A 16,259-nucleotide genomic window follows, 5' to 3' on the forward strand; every position below is an offset into this window, starting at 1 on the left:
AGTCCATTGGTCTTCCGAGTTGCAAGGCCTAAATTTCCACACACGCAAAGATAAATTGATAAATTTTGCATGACACTTCTCGTGCTTTTTACGGAAAACAAATTTTCACAAAACTAGACCAAGGGTAACAATCCAATTGCGTGCTACCATTATAAGAAGATAATGCACTTTAATTATTTAGGATTTAGCGGGATTTGCCTACTGAGGTGTAGAAGGCCCGACCCGACCTACTTGCAAGGACATGTGTTTGTATTTTGGATGAGTACTGGTATTAAACCAAGGTCGAGTTGACTCCAAACACCTCAACAATGGGTTGATGGATGCGTCTGGACTTCAAAAGCACATTCAGTGAGATTTATCCCCAACTCTTCATTCGGATTTGCGGGTTTACGTCTTCGTTCTTAAAAGAGATAGGCAGATGAGAATCTTATAATGAACTTTTAGAGCTTATGATGAGTGTTGATTACTTTTTCTACAGTGGGTTTTAATGTAGACGGGGTGAGGGCAAGTGTATTCTTTCCACAGGTTTCGATCCAGTGCAGAGCTGTCGACTAAACATGATTGATGGTAACAATTATAAATCGACGGAGAAGGGAAAATATGATATCCTTTTCGTGACTTTACCGACACCTTTCTGAGATGTGTCAATTTGTTTTGCAACAAATTTTCGATCAATGACTTGATCGCAGTTTGCTTCCACAAATTAGGCCTTCATCAGGTTACTAAACAACTCCCGGGTCAAACCATGTCCTGGGAGAATGACCCATTGCTGGGTCAGTACATTCCAAAATCTGTTAAAATAGGACTGTTCTGTCCTGCAACATTTAAAGGCAGTGGACACTATTGGTAATTACTCAAAATATTTATTAGCACAAAACCTTACTTGGTAACGAGTGATGGGGAGCTGTTGATAGTATAAAACATTGTGAGAAACGGTTCCCTCTGAAGTGACGTATATATAGTTTTCGAGAAACAAAGTAATTTTCCACGAATTTGATTTCGAGACCTCAGATTTAGAATTTGAGGTCTCGAAATCAAGCATCTGAAAGCACACAACTTCATGTGACAAGGCTGTTTTTTTTTCTTTCATAGTTATTTCGCAACTTCGACGACCAATTGAGCTGAATTGTTTAAGCATATTTTGAGATACACCAAGTGAGAGGACTGGTCTTTGACATTTACCAATTGTGTCCAGTGTCCTTGACAGCTCTTCAAAGCTCTTTACCAAGTACATTTTTATGACATCAACTTGTAGAGTATAAACTACCATTCTTTACCTCCATTAAACTACCAAAAGTATATTGTGCCTTTAATGTAGAATGATTGTGCAGTATAATGGCATATCAGAGAAGCATAACAACTTAGAGCAACGGAGAGCTGTTGAAAGTATAAAACATTGTAAGAAACGCCTCCCGGCCAAAGAAACGCAGTTTTGAGACAGAGGTAATTTCTCACTCTAATAATAAAAGACTTCAGGCCTGAAGCCTTATGCACCTGAAAGCACATACATTTGACTTGTGCAACAGGGGTGTTTTGTTTTCTTTCATTATTCTCTTGAAACTTTGATGACCAACTGAGTCAAAATGGTCACAGATTTGTTACTGTATGCATATGTTGAGGGTATCACCAGGGAGAATACTGGTCTTTGAAAATTACCAAAGGTGTCCAGTGCCTTTTAATGAATTTCACTTTAAAAAGTGCAGCGTCACTCAGTTTTCCACTACTACATTAAAGAAACTACAATTTCATGACATCATTCGAAGAAAACACCCATTTGTTTTTAAAGCTTGTCCTTTCAGACGTCACTGCTTCGAATTTACAGAGTCCCAATAAAGTGCGTTTCCAAGTAGGCCATAACGATGTTAATGTCCTCTAATTGTCACTTCTGAATAGATCTTTTCTAAAACATATGCTGATTTAATTCTGTCAGAATACAAGAGGGTGGTATGAGTGGTCGACAAGGCCTAATCCCCCGCACCTCAAGTGGTTTGCGCATAATGGATGCCTCTCGCAAAACGCAATATGGTTAATTAAATAATTATGGGCAAATTTACGTGAATGACTTATAGCTCGTCCCGCGAGCAAGAGTTTGTGCATAGACGTTTAGAGCGGTGCGGTGTTTTTAACACACGGCTTAATTAATTCCGATGGCAGCATTTAAAGACAGGTCAGTCTCAACAATCGGTGGTCTAATTAAATAATACGACTAGGCTATTTTTGTTCTCTGTGGTTGTTTGGAGGCAATGAATGCTATTCATGGCTTGGGTTAGGGCTGTGACGTCACTGGGAAAAGTGAAATCCAACTGGAATCTGTTTAGCAATGTTTGTTTAAAGGTGAACAAGTTAAACAAGACATCATTATTTATTAAAGTTAACAGTTCAGACAGAATAAAGCTTATAAACAATACAAAGTTACAATACAAAGTATGTATCTGGTTTCACTTTTTAACACATGCTGACTATGCCTGGCCGCTTTAAAAACTTATACAGCAAAAAAGAAAGAAAGAAAGTTTCAATTTCTACTCGACCATGCTTCCCTGTAACTCATTTGGTTTTTGAAGCAGTTTCCTCAGCTATATTGAAAAATCGAATAGTGACAATCTTTTAACAATTAAGGCGGCCCAACAGCACGTTTTCCGCTCACTCTACTTTAGTGAAGAGGAATGTACGATGAAAGGGCAAGAGGGTCCAAATTTAAAAAATCGAATCAGAAGATGTTATCTTGTCAATTGGGTCTTCAAGCTAAAGGAAGCGATGCATTCATTGGCTTTTGGAGCTTTCATCAACATCAGGATATTACCATTATGAGGGTTTCGCTTCTCTGTCAAAAACCGTCATGTGTTCACATAGTTTTGGTGGCCATCGGAAAATGGATTGACAATATTGGGTTTGAAAGCTAGGTTGGTATCAGGTTTTTACTGGCGTCTGATTCTTTGTAAAATCAGAGCTACGTCTTAGGCACCGGTTCGGACTTCTTCAGAATACGTACTTTCGGTATGGAACTTGAAACAGTTATATAGCCAAGCCAGAGACTCAAGCCAAGCCGTAGCATCAAACATGGCTCTTATTAGTTTCCAAAACTGTTGAATCCATGCAACAATGGTCAGTCACAACTCTGCTATCACGATAGGTCACAACTTTTGAGTACTCGTCTATGGCAGACCTGTTTTGATACCCGTCGTATACTCAAAAAGTGATACCCATACTCGTGTGTTTTTTCGTACCCGCACGCAAACTCGTCGAGGATGTTTGGAACAATGTCATCAAACCGAGAACGTTTCCGCGTCGTACTCGTTAAAGGCAGTGGACACTATTGGTAATTGTCAAAGACTAGCCTTCACAGTTGGTGTGTCTCAACATATGCATAAAATAACAAACCTGTGAAAATTTGAGCTCAATCGGTCATCAAAGTTGCGAGATAATAATCAAAGAAGAAAACACCATTGTCTCACGAAGTTGTGTGCGTTTAGATGGTTGATTTCGAGACCTCAAGTTCTAAACTTGAGGTCTCGAAATCAAATTCGTGGAAAATTACTTCTTTCTCGAAAACTATGGCACTTCAGAGGGAGCTGTTTCTCACAAGGTTTTATACCACCAACCTCTCCCCATTACTTGTCACCAAGAAAGGTTTTATGCTAATAATTATTTTGAGTAATTACCAATAGTGTCCACTGCCTTTAAGAGCCCTTAGGTATTTACCGTACGTACATGGTTCTTCAGTGCTCGTTTGTGTACCTCTCTGTAACTCATTGTTTTCAAAATACTCGTACTCGAGTACTTTTATTCGCGTACCTCTCTGTAACTCATTGTTTTCAAAATACTCGTACTCGAGTACTTTTATTCGCAACTCGTTCTCGTTTTTGTACTTCATGAATGTGTCACAAGCTTATTTCAAATTGGTAACATGGACATAGTATATTTTGTAATTTTTTAGCGCTATATAGGATACCTGCATGTTTGTCTATATGTACACATGGCACCTTAGTTGAGACAATAACGTTGGACTCTCACACATTGCTCCAGACACCTCCTTCCTGATCGATAAGATACTACTGAATACTACTGGGTACGAGGATGATGTAGATGCACCTTGTTTAGATAACACCGGGGCCCCACACACTCCAAGCCTTAGGTTTCATGAATGAACTCCTTGTTTTTCACCACCGTTCACACTTGAATAGCGAACACCGATTATTAAGTACACTTTCAACGCGTGGACGGTGTTAGTAAAAAAAAGTAGCTCGAGAAGACACATTAGGGAAGCCGGAAAGTAACGATCTGTCTTCAACATGACGTCATGACATCACTTCCGGATGAGATCAGATCTTCATTTGAAGGATAGTCAGCGGAGGAAAGAAATTACCCTTCATGAATATCTCATGTTTTTTCTTTTTTGTGTGTATGGTGTGAGGAAAAGTCTACATACTTGAGGTGGTTGGGGAGTTTATGAGGGCGTTCATTGCTCCAGGCAGAAAACGTGTACTGTCACGTGTTTGTTGGGGTGACACAGATGTTTGGTGCATCTTTGAGAAAAAGTCCAAAAGTATGAGCTGCTAAAATTGAAGTTACCAATAATGACGTTTTTGTTGGCTGTCAACCATTTTAGACAATGACATCACGCATACATTCCCTTAAAAACAAGTCACAATTCCTCAGGTTAAACTGCATGCAGACTTGCATGTGAATCTGGTAAGCTGGTAAGAATGCCTGCAAATACAAGATGAAGTGACAAGAGTTTTATATCACTCTGCATCCAAGCGTTGAGACGTGCATCCAAGGGTCTGTACGTTTGGTAATGACTCTCAAAATGAATGACAATAAAAACTACACGTGGTAAGAAGTACAGTAGCTTGGATAAAATAAAACATTTGGAGCAATATTTAACTCCGAAGTACGCTTATGGACAAAGTAAAAGGTATCCCTCCCCCCCCCCCAAAAAAATAAATAATGCTTCTTAAAATGTGTTTCCTATATGAATTTTTCTTGATGCGTGGACATAATTTTTTTGCTCTGGAGTCACGGCGATATCTAAAAAATGAGACCAGCTTTTAAAATAACCTTTTTTTTTACAGGTAAACTTTTATTGTTTACAACTACATGTTTGCAGGATCATAACGACCGAATGGTTTCAAAAACCAATGTATCCATTGCCTTTAACGCACGGCTAGCGTGCCGGACACCATACCTTTACGACAAGCGCAACATCGTCTCTATAGCATTACAGGTTGACAACATTATACACTAGTATGGTCTCCAGGCTACATTATGGGTATCCCAAAATTTCCAGACCCTCCAAATCGATTGCAACCAGTCCCTGGTCACCTCCAGTTAGTCTTTGGGTAATTTATACCAGCATCTTGTTTTGTTAGTGGAACTGAGCTGCGTACCTTGCAGAATGATAGCCTTTTGTCAGGGGCTTTGTGGCCTGGAGAGCCGCGTTCACAAGCGACTGGAACAGGAGACCACGCACGCGAGTGGCGAGTGGCGTACATGGTCTCCTGTCCAGTCGCTTGTGAGCACATCTCTAAGCCACGAAGGCTTTGACAAAAGGCTAAATGATATGCTGATGTACATACGAAGCAGTGGGCAAGACTCAAGACGCGAAATTGAGACTTCTCTCTCCTCAGTTGAGTTGAATTCGGGTGCCGTTGAATTCGGGTGCCGTCTGATAACTGACAGATGTTTTACTTGTTGGGCATTCATACTGGGTTTCGGTCTGATGCGGTAGGTGTGAGAAGCGACCTTCTGAACTTTATGTTTATGAAATATATAATGGAATAACTAATAACCGCCGACCTCCTCAAATACGTATTGGGTCTTTCTCATATGAAATAAATAATTATATTAAACTTCAATGAAAATACCCGCAAACTCAGAAATATATTTATTGTGTTTTTGTTTAACCCTATGATTGCCCTTGTAAATGAACTGGGGTTGCTCTGCACACCTTTATTTTGACTGCCTTATACGATAACAAGTATTCAATCAAATTCATACTTTATAATAAGTTTGCAGAATAGCATTTGCTAACTGATCTCGACGTATGACCCGGAATCTGCGTCAAAAATGACCTAGAAATGGGTCAAACTGTGGCAGAAGTTGAGTTAAAATCTCCTTTCAAAATAAAAATTATTTCCGGGTGAGCTTGTACTGGAAATGGGCCCTGGGACCATGGAACCCGGGTCTATTCACATCAATGAGGTTTAATATTTGGCAATCTTATACAGAGATGGCTACAGTATTCACAGACAGTCCACACACAAACTACGGAGGTTTTTCACAACACACCATACTCCTGCTCCGGCTTGTGGGCTCCGTCCTAAAATATTCTAGAGCATCTTGCCCGGTGCTTCATCATTACATAGAGCCCGGAGCCGGAGCTGAGGTTTTGGAAGAAGCTTACACGGATTCTTGCAAGCATCCTCCAGCAGTATAAGTGAGGATGAAGCCAAAATGCCGCAGCATTTATTATCATCATGATGATGCTCGATTAGTCCATCGAGCGCAGACAAACATCTTGTACTGGTTGTCAGCCCCAGTTAAACCCTTTCTGTATTCTGCTTACCGTAATCAAAGAATCGGCGCTTACGGGAACAGGGAGTTCCACGCTTACGTCAAGCGTATTTCGCGTGTTATAGCCGGGAATGTTTCTTGTGCGATTGCGGATTTTACTTCGACACAGCTAGCGCAGAAGTTCGGCGCTTGCACAGTGAGTGGAGAATGGTGATCATCATAAGCGCAGAATTCGGCGGTAAGCAGAGCCGTGAAATTGGGTCCCGGTCACCACAGCTGGTTCAATCGTAAGATGGATGTGAATAATGATAAACATTGCGACTTGATACTTCACTGTAGATTGATTCGTGTGGAATGCAAGATGCTGAGCAGCAATCTGCAGTACGGATTCAACGAGGCCACTTTGGTGTGACTGTTTGCGGTATAATATTTCCCGATGTGAAAGCAGAAGCTTTACTGACACTTCTGATGTTTTTTCTGGGGTAATTGTTGACACTGAAAAGTGCTTTGGACAAAATTATACCTAGTGTCTTCTTGTGCATGACTATGTTTTTGTTTTTTAAATTATCAACATGTGGACCTTTCAAATAATGTAAACTGGTAAACATTTGAGGTGCCGATATTCGTATTCAATCAAAAACTCAGGTACGTACTAGATACATAGATAGATTACAGCATAACAACTGATTAGCAACTATGATACATCATTAAGATCTAAAAGTAAATCATAAAAAAAATGACATCAAGATCAACAAACACTACGGGAGGCCCCCCTCCACCCTCAGTCTCGAAACCTTACTAACTCTTGCCCCCCCCCCCCGTTCAGCATGAGATCAAATAAAAATGCAAAAATGAATGGTGCGATACATTACATAGCCATCTAATTACGCCATTACTCCAGTAATGAGAATGTCAGGTTACGCCAGTGCAACGTGCATTTTCAAGTTCGACACCAATGTTATGGAACGACGTCACTATATAGGCATCAACACCTCATCACACATGGATTTCTAGAAGAGACTGAAACTAGTTTGTCTAGTTTATTTGATGTGTAATTTATGTAACTTACATGTGCACCTCTTTGATTATTGCCTTTGAACATACTTATTTATGGATACCAACGCTGTATAAATTGTGTTGATTATTTGATTGATGGATGGCATTCAGTGACAAATGCTGAAATTCCATTTCGAATCACAATTTAACACACGGGCAGGTATACCACTCGTAAGCTTTTCAGTACAAGAAATCAACCCAACTCAATCACAGTTGATCTTCACAAAAAGGTCTCGTTTTACCACCAAAATAGACGTGAGTTTCTGAGAAAGTTCCTATATGCCACTTAAAAGCTGGTGACCTTTTTGACACTAATTGGTTAGACTGGAACGGACTCCAGAGGTTTTACAGTTCAACGAGAAATTTACATACATCACATATATGGCGTCACCATAGAACAAAACAAAAGCAAAATCAAGTGAGCCTACAAACAAAGGTAAGAATTAATTGAACAATTATTTCACTAATTATTCATTTACCACAAACCACATAGAGTGACGTGCAAACAACCTTTAAATGCAAAGTATACCTTTGTTTTGTTCAACCCTTCGATTTTTGTTAAGTCCTCATATGTACAATGTGTATTGTGTACATATAAATAATGTGCAAAAATTGTGTCAAAAGGTCGCGTTTTTGAGATATCAACGAAAATCCGTTACTGACAGTCATGCGCTTCTCAGATATCTTTTTACATAAAAACCGCATTCCTTTGAAGTGAAATGTTTATCACAATGCTCCATACTATCGAAGATGGTATTGTCGTTAATTTTAAGAGTGATAACGAAACGTGTACCTTCCCTTTAAGTCCCCTACCCTCGTGGACTCGTCAAGTAGAGCGTTCCTCACATGCTTGTGTTTATAAGGAATCGAATCCCCTGCATATAATTGACATTTTGAAGCATCTTTAGCACTAGCGATACTCGTCTCGTTAAAATACTTGAATTCTCTGACTCTGTCTGCTGCCTGGTAAAATGTCCCCATGACTAACTGCCCAATCAATCAAATCTATCGCCGTTTACTGGCGCTTGAATTTACAAATAATTAAAGATGCTCTTAAGATTTCACAGAGCTTGTTAATAGCAAGGTGCTACTGCAGCTGGAGAGGGGTGGGTGGGGTGATGAAGGAGGAGGTTAAAGGACGATTGATTGAATGATTCAATGATGTTAAATGAACTTGTTGTCTGCTTCTCTGATGCGATTACGTGTTGATTCATGGAATTTTGAGGGGGGGGGGAGGGGAGGTGCTACCCGATTTATTTTTGAAAGAGTTTTTTGGGATTGGGTGCGGCAGGATTTATGGATGGCAGGTCCGTTGACGGCAGGGCGTGGCCAAGTCCTGTCATTTTTTTTTAAATATTCGTTTTGATTTATTTAGACAGGGTATTATAGCCTTATCAGTTGTACAACTGCTATCCCTGAGGGCCCTTGGTACAAAGTAAGTAAATTAAAATAGTTAATTTAATAATAAATTACAGAACAATAAGAAAATCTATGTAAAATCTACAAAGAAAAAAGAAAAAACTAGAATAAACATAAGCCAGTAACCGTCAAAGCTGCAAGATTCGGGCTATACCAATACATCCATACACATTTTGTTGCTAGTAATTAATTTCAGTGTACGTTAAGTACAGACACAGACAAAATCAATTTAACAGTACACCGTAGTTTTCTCTATTATAGCCAGTGTAGGTCAAACCCGGAATTTATTTTGGTACAAGCCTCCGAAGATGTTAGCCCCAACGTCAATCAATGTTCATACCCTCCTTTGATTTGAGTTGTTACATCAAAATCACATAATTATGTTTGCACAGCTTTATCTGGGTTTGGGCATCAGCCTAATTTCAATATCTTACCTGATTGGTCCAAAGCCCAACACCCTAAAATGTTTCAGACCCAACCATTTTTCCTGCTCTCCCTTGAAAGTTGATTTGGGCGAGTTCTTATATAAAAATCACTTATTTTTCACAGCTATAAACTACCTCCATGCTATTATAACTGGGTCAAGGCATCAGACCCGTTTTCAATATACAACCTGATGGTCATCCTAGTCAGGGGGCGATGTAGACTCCCTTACCCAACGGCCATTAGGCTAATCAAGTATCCTGATACCTATGTGATGCACTCATGCGATCTAATGGATACTGTTACCAATCCAGCCTCAGGCCAGACTCCATCGACTCAAAGTTGAGTGGAGGGAGGGGGAAGAAACAAAGTACATAAAACGTAGGGAGGTAAAGGAGTGAGGTCGATTATTCAAACGGGCTAACTGTCTGGTTACAGCTTTGGGCGGGAAAGAAAGGCTGGATTCGGAACAGACGAGTGCAGTCTTGGATCTATATTTAACAGACAGCACAACGACAAGAAACCAGGCTAACACCCACATTATTCTATACCATGATGTAATATGAACACTTCAATCTGTTGTCACAGGTTTGTAATTCCGTTTTATCGAACAGTCTTCTCGGGTTTTACGAGAGTATTAAATGTTGGTAAAATGGATGTACCTAAAATACACAACCCGTAGGCCCCAAGGTATAAGTTAACACTTTTTGAATTCTTCTTAGATGAAATTGTTTCAATGAAACTGAACAAATAATGCTCTCTTAAAATATATGTCACCCTAGAATAAGTTAAGCAGATCACAACATAAACGAAAAATATGATCCTTACAAAAACGAAAGACGACAACCATTCGAGAAACCCCTGTTACGACATCACTCATGTTACGTCACGTGGGAGCTTCAGCATAGAGGGTTAACCAAACTACGTTAATAAATTATTGTCATTTTAACGCGCGCCGTCAACGGCAGAAGTGTTTCTCGTTTTTGTTCGCAACCTTGAGGTTGGGCCCAGTTTTTGATCGATAATTACGAACTATTCAGAAGTGTATTAAACAAAATACGTTGAAATGATAAACTTAATAATTTTAAAGAAGTTAAAATAGCATTCACATTAAACATGTTTTTGTTAAAATAGTCGTTTCAAACGTTTCGGCCTTACTAAGCAACTGTTCTATTTAACCAGCTCTATATATGAAATACATTTGTTGAAGCTTCGTTGTTAGTGTTGAAAGATCTTAATTTAAGAAGTTAATAATGACCGAAAGACACATTTCATCCCCTTCAAAACATTGCTTGTAATGCGTACCTGTGCATCCGATTTCAAGCCCTGGGTACTAGCTCGGCAGGACAAGAGATCTGCTGACTGAGTGAATAGATGATGGCTATAATGCAGACGGTTATAGAATATTATCCAGTTACATACTCAGGAAAAGAGACTAGATGCTTTGAGCGTTTATTGGATTTGGCTAAATGCAAACATAATTAATGCAGATGGTGTGTGCTTTATCTCCATAAGCATTGACATTATTATTGCTAAGCATTTTTATTGGGTCGTTTGGAGCGAGTGGAGGGAATGTTAATTAAGTAAAAGAAGTTCAGGGTAGAGGGTTGTGATTTATGATCTTATTAACTGAGGTTTTATTTCACGACTTGGAAGGGCCAGGCTGAGTCGTTATACGCTATGCTACGGATACCATACTTGTTATGATGTTGTACAGGTTTTTACCTTTGGTTTTCATGTCTCAGTGGCTGAGAGATCTCCCGTTCTTTGATTATGAATTGCGTTTACCCACAGCATACCTAGCAAGGAGCATTGCTCTTTGCTCAGAGGTGTTCATTTGCCAGAAATTTACACATTAAAATCTTTATTTTGCTTTCACTGATCAATTTCTTCTTTTTATTGGTATGTGCTCAAAACTTCCCAACCGTTTGCCCGAATTTGGCAGGGCAGCCCCCCCCCCCCATGAGGGTCGTACGCCTATGCAGTCCCAATTTATTCTGAAGATTATCCCTTTTTTTATGTGTACATTTTACCCTCCACTAATTGCAAGTTGAACAGCTTGTAATGTAATCTAGGTCAATTCGAGCTAAGACGATTTTGAGAAATGAAACATGTCTCATGATCAGTACTGCTCATGATAGGAGGTGAAATTTAAAGGAATTAACACACGGTGTTTTAAATTTGGAAGTTTCAAACGGTTTGATAAAAACAGCAGGAACGTGCAGTGCTGTGGTCAATAGTACTTTCCAGTCGAGAAACTGCCGAGTACTAAATGAGTAGTGAGAAGTACTCATCCGAGTATTATGCTTGGGTCTTCGAGAACGAAAACAATAGGGGACTTTTGGGACGCTTGGTGGCAGCAGACTTACCAGATAAAATCCATTGTTCTCGGTAATGTGAGCGTGTTCAGAACTATAATAATACATAAACAATATACCTTATTGCAAATACCAATGCGCAAGCGCAGACTGTTGAAAGAGGTGCATTGTGGGGTAGATATCGATCAAATTTGGATACCAGCTTTAATAGACCACAATGCACCTAATTCCAAGCTTTACGCGCGCACCCGCCCCAGTATTTGCGAAAAGGTCTATGGACATCTGGTAAGTCTGCGGCCACCAAGCGTTCCAAAGTCTCCTATTGTCCGAGTGCCGAGTATTCTGATACCTGGGGCTTTTCTCAAACCTCGGCTTAGGCTCCGGCTCAGGCTCCGCGTGCTGGTACAATCAGCAATACGCGCTGAAAATGCAGGTTAAAGGCCGAGCTGCGTACACAGCGCGGAGCCTAAGCCTGAGCCGGAGCCCAAGCCGTGGTTTTAGAAAGGCCCCTGGCTACCAATAGCCGAGTACTACGTACCTTTCTCCGAGTACGGGTGCTTTCAAAATTAAAACACCTCTAAATGTGTTGCAGTCACTGTGTTGACATTTTATTTGTTCTGCACACTGAGGGAAAATCCTATTCTTCAATGGTGTTAATAGCACTGTGTGGACGTGTGTAGTCAACACTTTATGTGGACTTCTTTTGTTCTCGGGTCCCAACTCGTCAAAACACACATTCTATTTTGGGCATCCCTGTGTATACATCTTTTGTTCTTTACTTATCCCCTGTAGTTAAAGATGCTATGTCAGATTTTTGGCCGATTTGACCAAAAAAAATTGATTTAAAATTCATTAGGTATTTTGATGGGGGTCGAGAAAGTTACAAGCTTTCATTTGAGCCATTGCTCGAAAAAGTCCGCCAATTATGAGCAGCAGTGAAATAAAGTGCTCAAAATGAGTTTTTGTTGGGATCCCGACAATATATCACGTGACCAATTCTTATGTGTTTTATAAGAAAAGTTAATTTTTTTTTTCATGGTTCCTGACCATTAAAAGTAAAAGTTAAACTTGTTTTCGTTAGAGCGGGTGATACTCTTTGAAATACCATTCACTCAAAAACAATCTATTTTTTAATGTATGGGGCCAAAAATCTGACATAGCATCTTTAAGAACCCCCCATAAACTTTGTACACAAAATTCCTTGTGGAGCAACCCATTCTTTGTTTTCCCTTTTTTTGTTTTGTTCTCCGTCTCCAAGGTAGTGAATAGGGAATCACCCCAAACAAACACCCCCAAACAAACACACAAACAAACAGAATCAAAGATGCACTACTGATCATTTTTGATTGTGCTAATTTCTCTCGACAGATTCTACCGAAGTTGGTCACCATGAGCGCCAGCTAGTGAGCAGACTACTGAACAACGAGCTGTTCCCCCACCGTGAACTGACCCTGCCGGCAGACCGTGAGGACGGGGCTCTCGTAGTGCAAATCAGCTGCATACTCCAGCAGATTATGAACGTGGTATGATTTAAAGTCTTAATGAAACAGGAGAGAGACAGATACCTTTAAACAACCACCGCCTTGAAAAATAAAGTACATGTAGAGCCTATTTCATTATTACATTCAGTCATGCAAAACAACACAGTATCACTTCTAGTGCACACAGCTTCAATCCATAACTTCGTTGGGGACACCCCCGGCTACCACGCCCCCCCCCCAAAAAAAAAAAAACCCACCCCCCCCCAAAAAAAAACCCCAAAACATTACACATATTTTTTATCTAATTTAGATCAATGGCATTACTGTAAAACTAAGCAACCAAGATGTTTCAAGACCTGAAACATGGCAGAAAGAAAGGTAACAGTGAATACCTTCTAAATATTGACATCACCAACACCATGAAAAGCTATATTTCACCATTGTCACTTTTAGTTACTTTATTTTGGTTAAAAAAAAGAGTACAAAACAAAATGCATTTTCAATGTTCTACGCAGTGTGATATTTCCTGTTGATAATAGTTTTCTTATAAACCCAAAACCTGGTCTATGGTTAATCACTACACACGGCCGCTGCATGCATATCAAAATGTCAAAGACATCCTGGCAGAACTCCAATCAATTAAAAGAACACATCATCGGACAACATCTTTTCACTTGACAACTAAGACTCTCTACTCACACCAAATCAAGATGCAGCAAAAGGACCCAGCCAACAAGTGATGTGGATTTGTGTGATACCGGATTTTAAGGCCAGCGCCTTGTGGCTTTGATCATAGCGTTTGTTTGACACGATTATACGTTGGAGGGTCGCTTCATTAGTTCTACAAGGCCGTTTGATTAATCCATAACACGCAGCAGCCATCTTGGATTGTTTTTATTTTGAGTTTCGTGGTTAAATCAATGAGGCATTACTGTTTCAGAGTGTGTCAATCTCTTTCTTCTCTTGATTGCACAAACTAGCATCATCAACAGTATTGCATTCCATGTAATTATTAATTAATGTTAAAGCCATTATACACTTTCGGAACAGAAAAAAATAAAAGTTCACAGATTTACAAATTACCTCCAGGGTTTACAGAAGGTAATGGTGAAAGAACTCTCTTGAAATATTATTGCATGAAATGCTTTACTTTTTGAGAAAACATTAAAACAATAATTTTATCAATTCTCGATATCGAGAATTACGGATTTATTTTAAACACATGTCATGACACGGCGAAACGTGCGGAAACAAGGGTGGGTTTTCCCGTAATTTTCTCCCGACTCCGATGACCGATTGAGTCTAAATTTTCACAGGTTTGTTATTTTATATATAAGTTGTGATACACGAAGTGTGGGCCTTTGGACAATACTGTTTACCGAAAGTGTCCAATGGCTTTAAGACAAAATGTGTTTCTGTAAAAGAACAGAAGAAAACTAGAAGTGCATGTTGTGTGGATTTGAGTATTTTGTTTTGAGTTACGAGGGCAATGTAATGATGCCTCCTATTTCAGTGTATAGCAATCTCTTTTTACTCTTGATTGCCCCATAAGTAGCATCATGAACAGTAGGATTGCATTCCATGTAATTATGTTACATGTCAAGACAAATGTGTTTCTGCAAAAAAGAGGATTCTTGACGTGCATTGGATGTTCGATTATTGAGAGCATGGGCTCGCCTCACAGTGTTGTTTGACATTGGCAGAAATACAAAAAAATGAATCAAAACGTACACATAACGTATAAATAGAACACTAATATCTGCTTAAACAATAATTATAGTGGTTTTATTTTTCGATTTCTCTCTCCCTTGGTGTCAATGTTAACACTCCATGTTTTGCAGTGTACTGTACTCGTGACTGGATTGTGAAGATTGAGAATGTAATAAACATATGAAGAAAAAGAAATTGATCACAAAATGATTTCATTGCTCATACTGTGGTTTGAATAAATTGAATCTGACATTTTGATTGGACTTGGCGGGTTGGTTAGAGACATCAACAAAATATGCCACTGGCACATTATACAGTGCCACCCTAGTACTGAAATTGCTTATAAGTAAGAAGACCATTTTTTCGTAAGCTTTCTTCTTTTACTTTCAGAATGAAAAGGATCAGATACTGGTCATAAACGCCTGGCTGAAATATGTAAGTATTGTCAGATATGGATATTGTGGTGTTTTTAACCGTTACTGATTCACTCCTCGAAGGAGTTTCTTGCAAAATGTTATACTATATTTAATTTCAAAGTTGCGCTTATATCTCGTCCTTTTTTTATTTTCCACTTTTAATTTTTTATATATTTTTTATTTTAGTGTTCCAATGTGACTGTTGTGCCCAACCTTTTGGTTTTCCATTGTATTTCTTTTGTCAATCTTCGGCTTCACTGAATGTCGTTACTATTATTATTTACCTAAGACCGACTGTATGAAAACTATTGTCACAGTCCAATTACAAATTATTCAACAACAAAAATCAACCGAAATATCACCGTATATGACGTAAAAAAAGACAGGGAAGACGAAGAAAAAAAGACCCCCAAAATACAGTAAAAGTAAAAAACAAAAGACCAAAGACAACAGATCAACAGAGCAGGACAGAATTTTTAAGAGCTTCTAAAGTGTAAACACAAAAACCTTCAAAGTACCAGAAAAAAAAACAGCTACCCGCCGAAATTCAATTTCATTTACCGTTTGCACTACGTTTCCAGCTATGATTTTTGCACAAAACTGTTGAAGGTACACTATTGGTAATTGTCCAAGTCTTCTCACTTGGTGTATCCCAACATAAGCATAAAATAACGAGCCCGTAAAACATTGAGCTAAATTGGTCATCGAAATTGCGAGAAAATGATGAGAGAAAAAACACCCTTGTTGGACGAATTTGTGTGCTTTCGGATAGTGAGAAATTACCTCTTTCTCAAAATCTATGCTACTTCAGAGGGAGCCGTTTCTCACAATGTTTCAGACTAGCAACAGCTCTCCAATGCTCGTTACCAAGTAAGTTTTTAAGTTAATATTTGTTTCGGGCAACTACCAAACGTGTACCTTCC

The 16,259-nt window shown here is 39.2% G+C and overlaps 1 protein-coding gene across 1 annotated transcript in view; it reads left to right on the top strand.

Moving 5' to 3' along the window:
* Positions 1–16,259, top strand: part of LOC117295834 (neuronal acetylcholine receptor subunit alpha-7-like) — a 32,614-nt gene that overhangs the window by 5,788 nt on the left and 10,567 nt on the right. Inside the window, exons 3-4 of the mRNA XM_033778606.1 lie at positions 13,098–13,252; positions 15,311–15,355. Of these exons, the coding sequence (XP_033634497.1) occupies positions 13,098–13,252; positions 15,311–15,355 (200 nt within the window). The remainder of the gene's footprint in view (positions 1–13,097; positions 13,253–15,310; positions 15,356–16,259) is intronic.

Source organism: Asterias rubens, chromosome 10 (assembly GCF_902459465.1).
Source record: "Asterias rubens chromosome 10, eAstRub1.3, whole genome shotgun sequence".
Lineage (NCBI taxonomy): Eukaryota > Metazoa > Echinodermata > Asteroidea > Forcipulatida > Asteriidae > Asterias > Asterias rubens.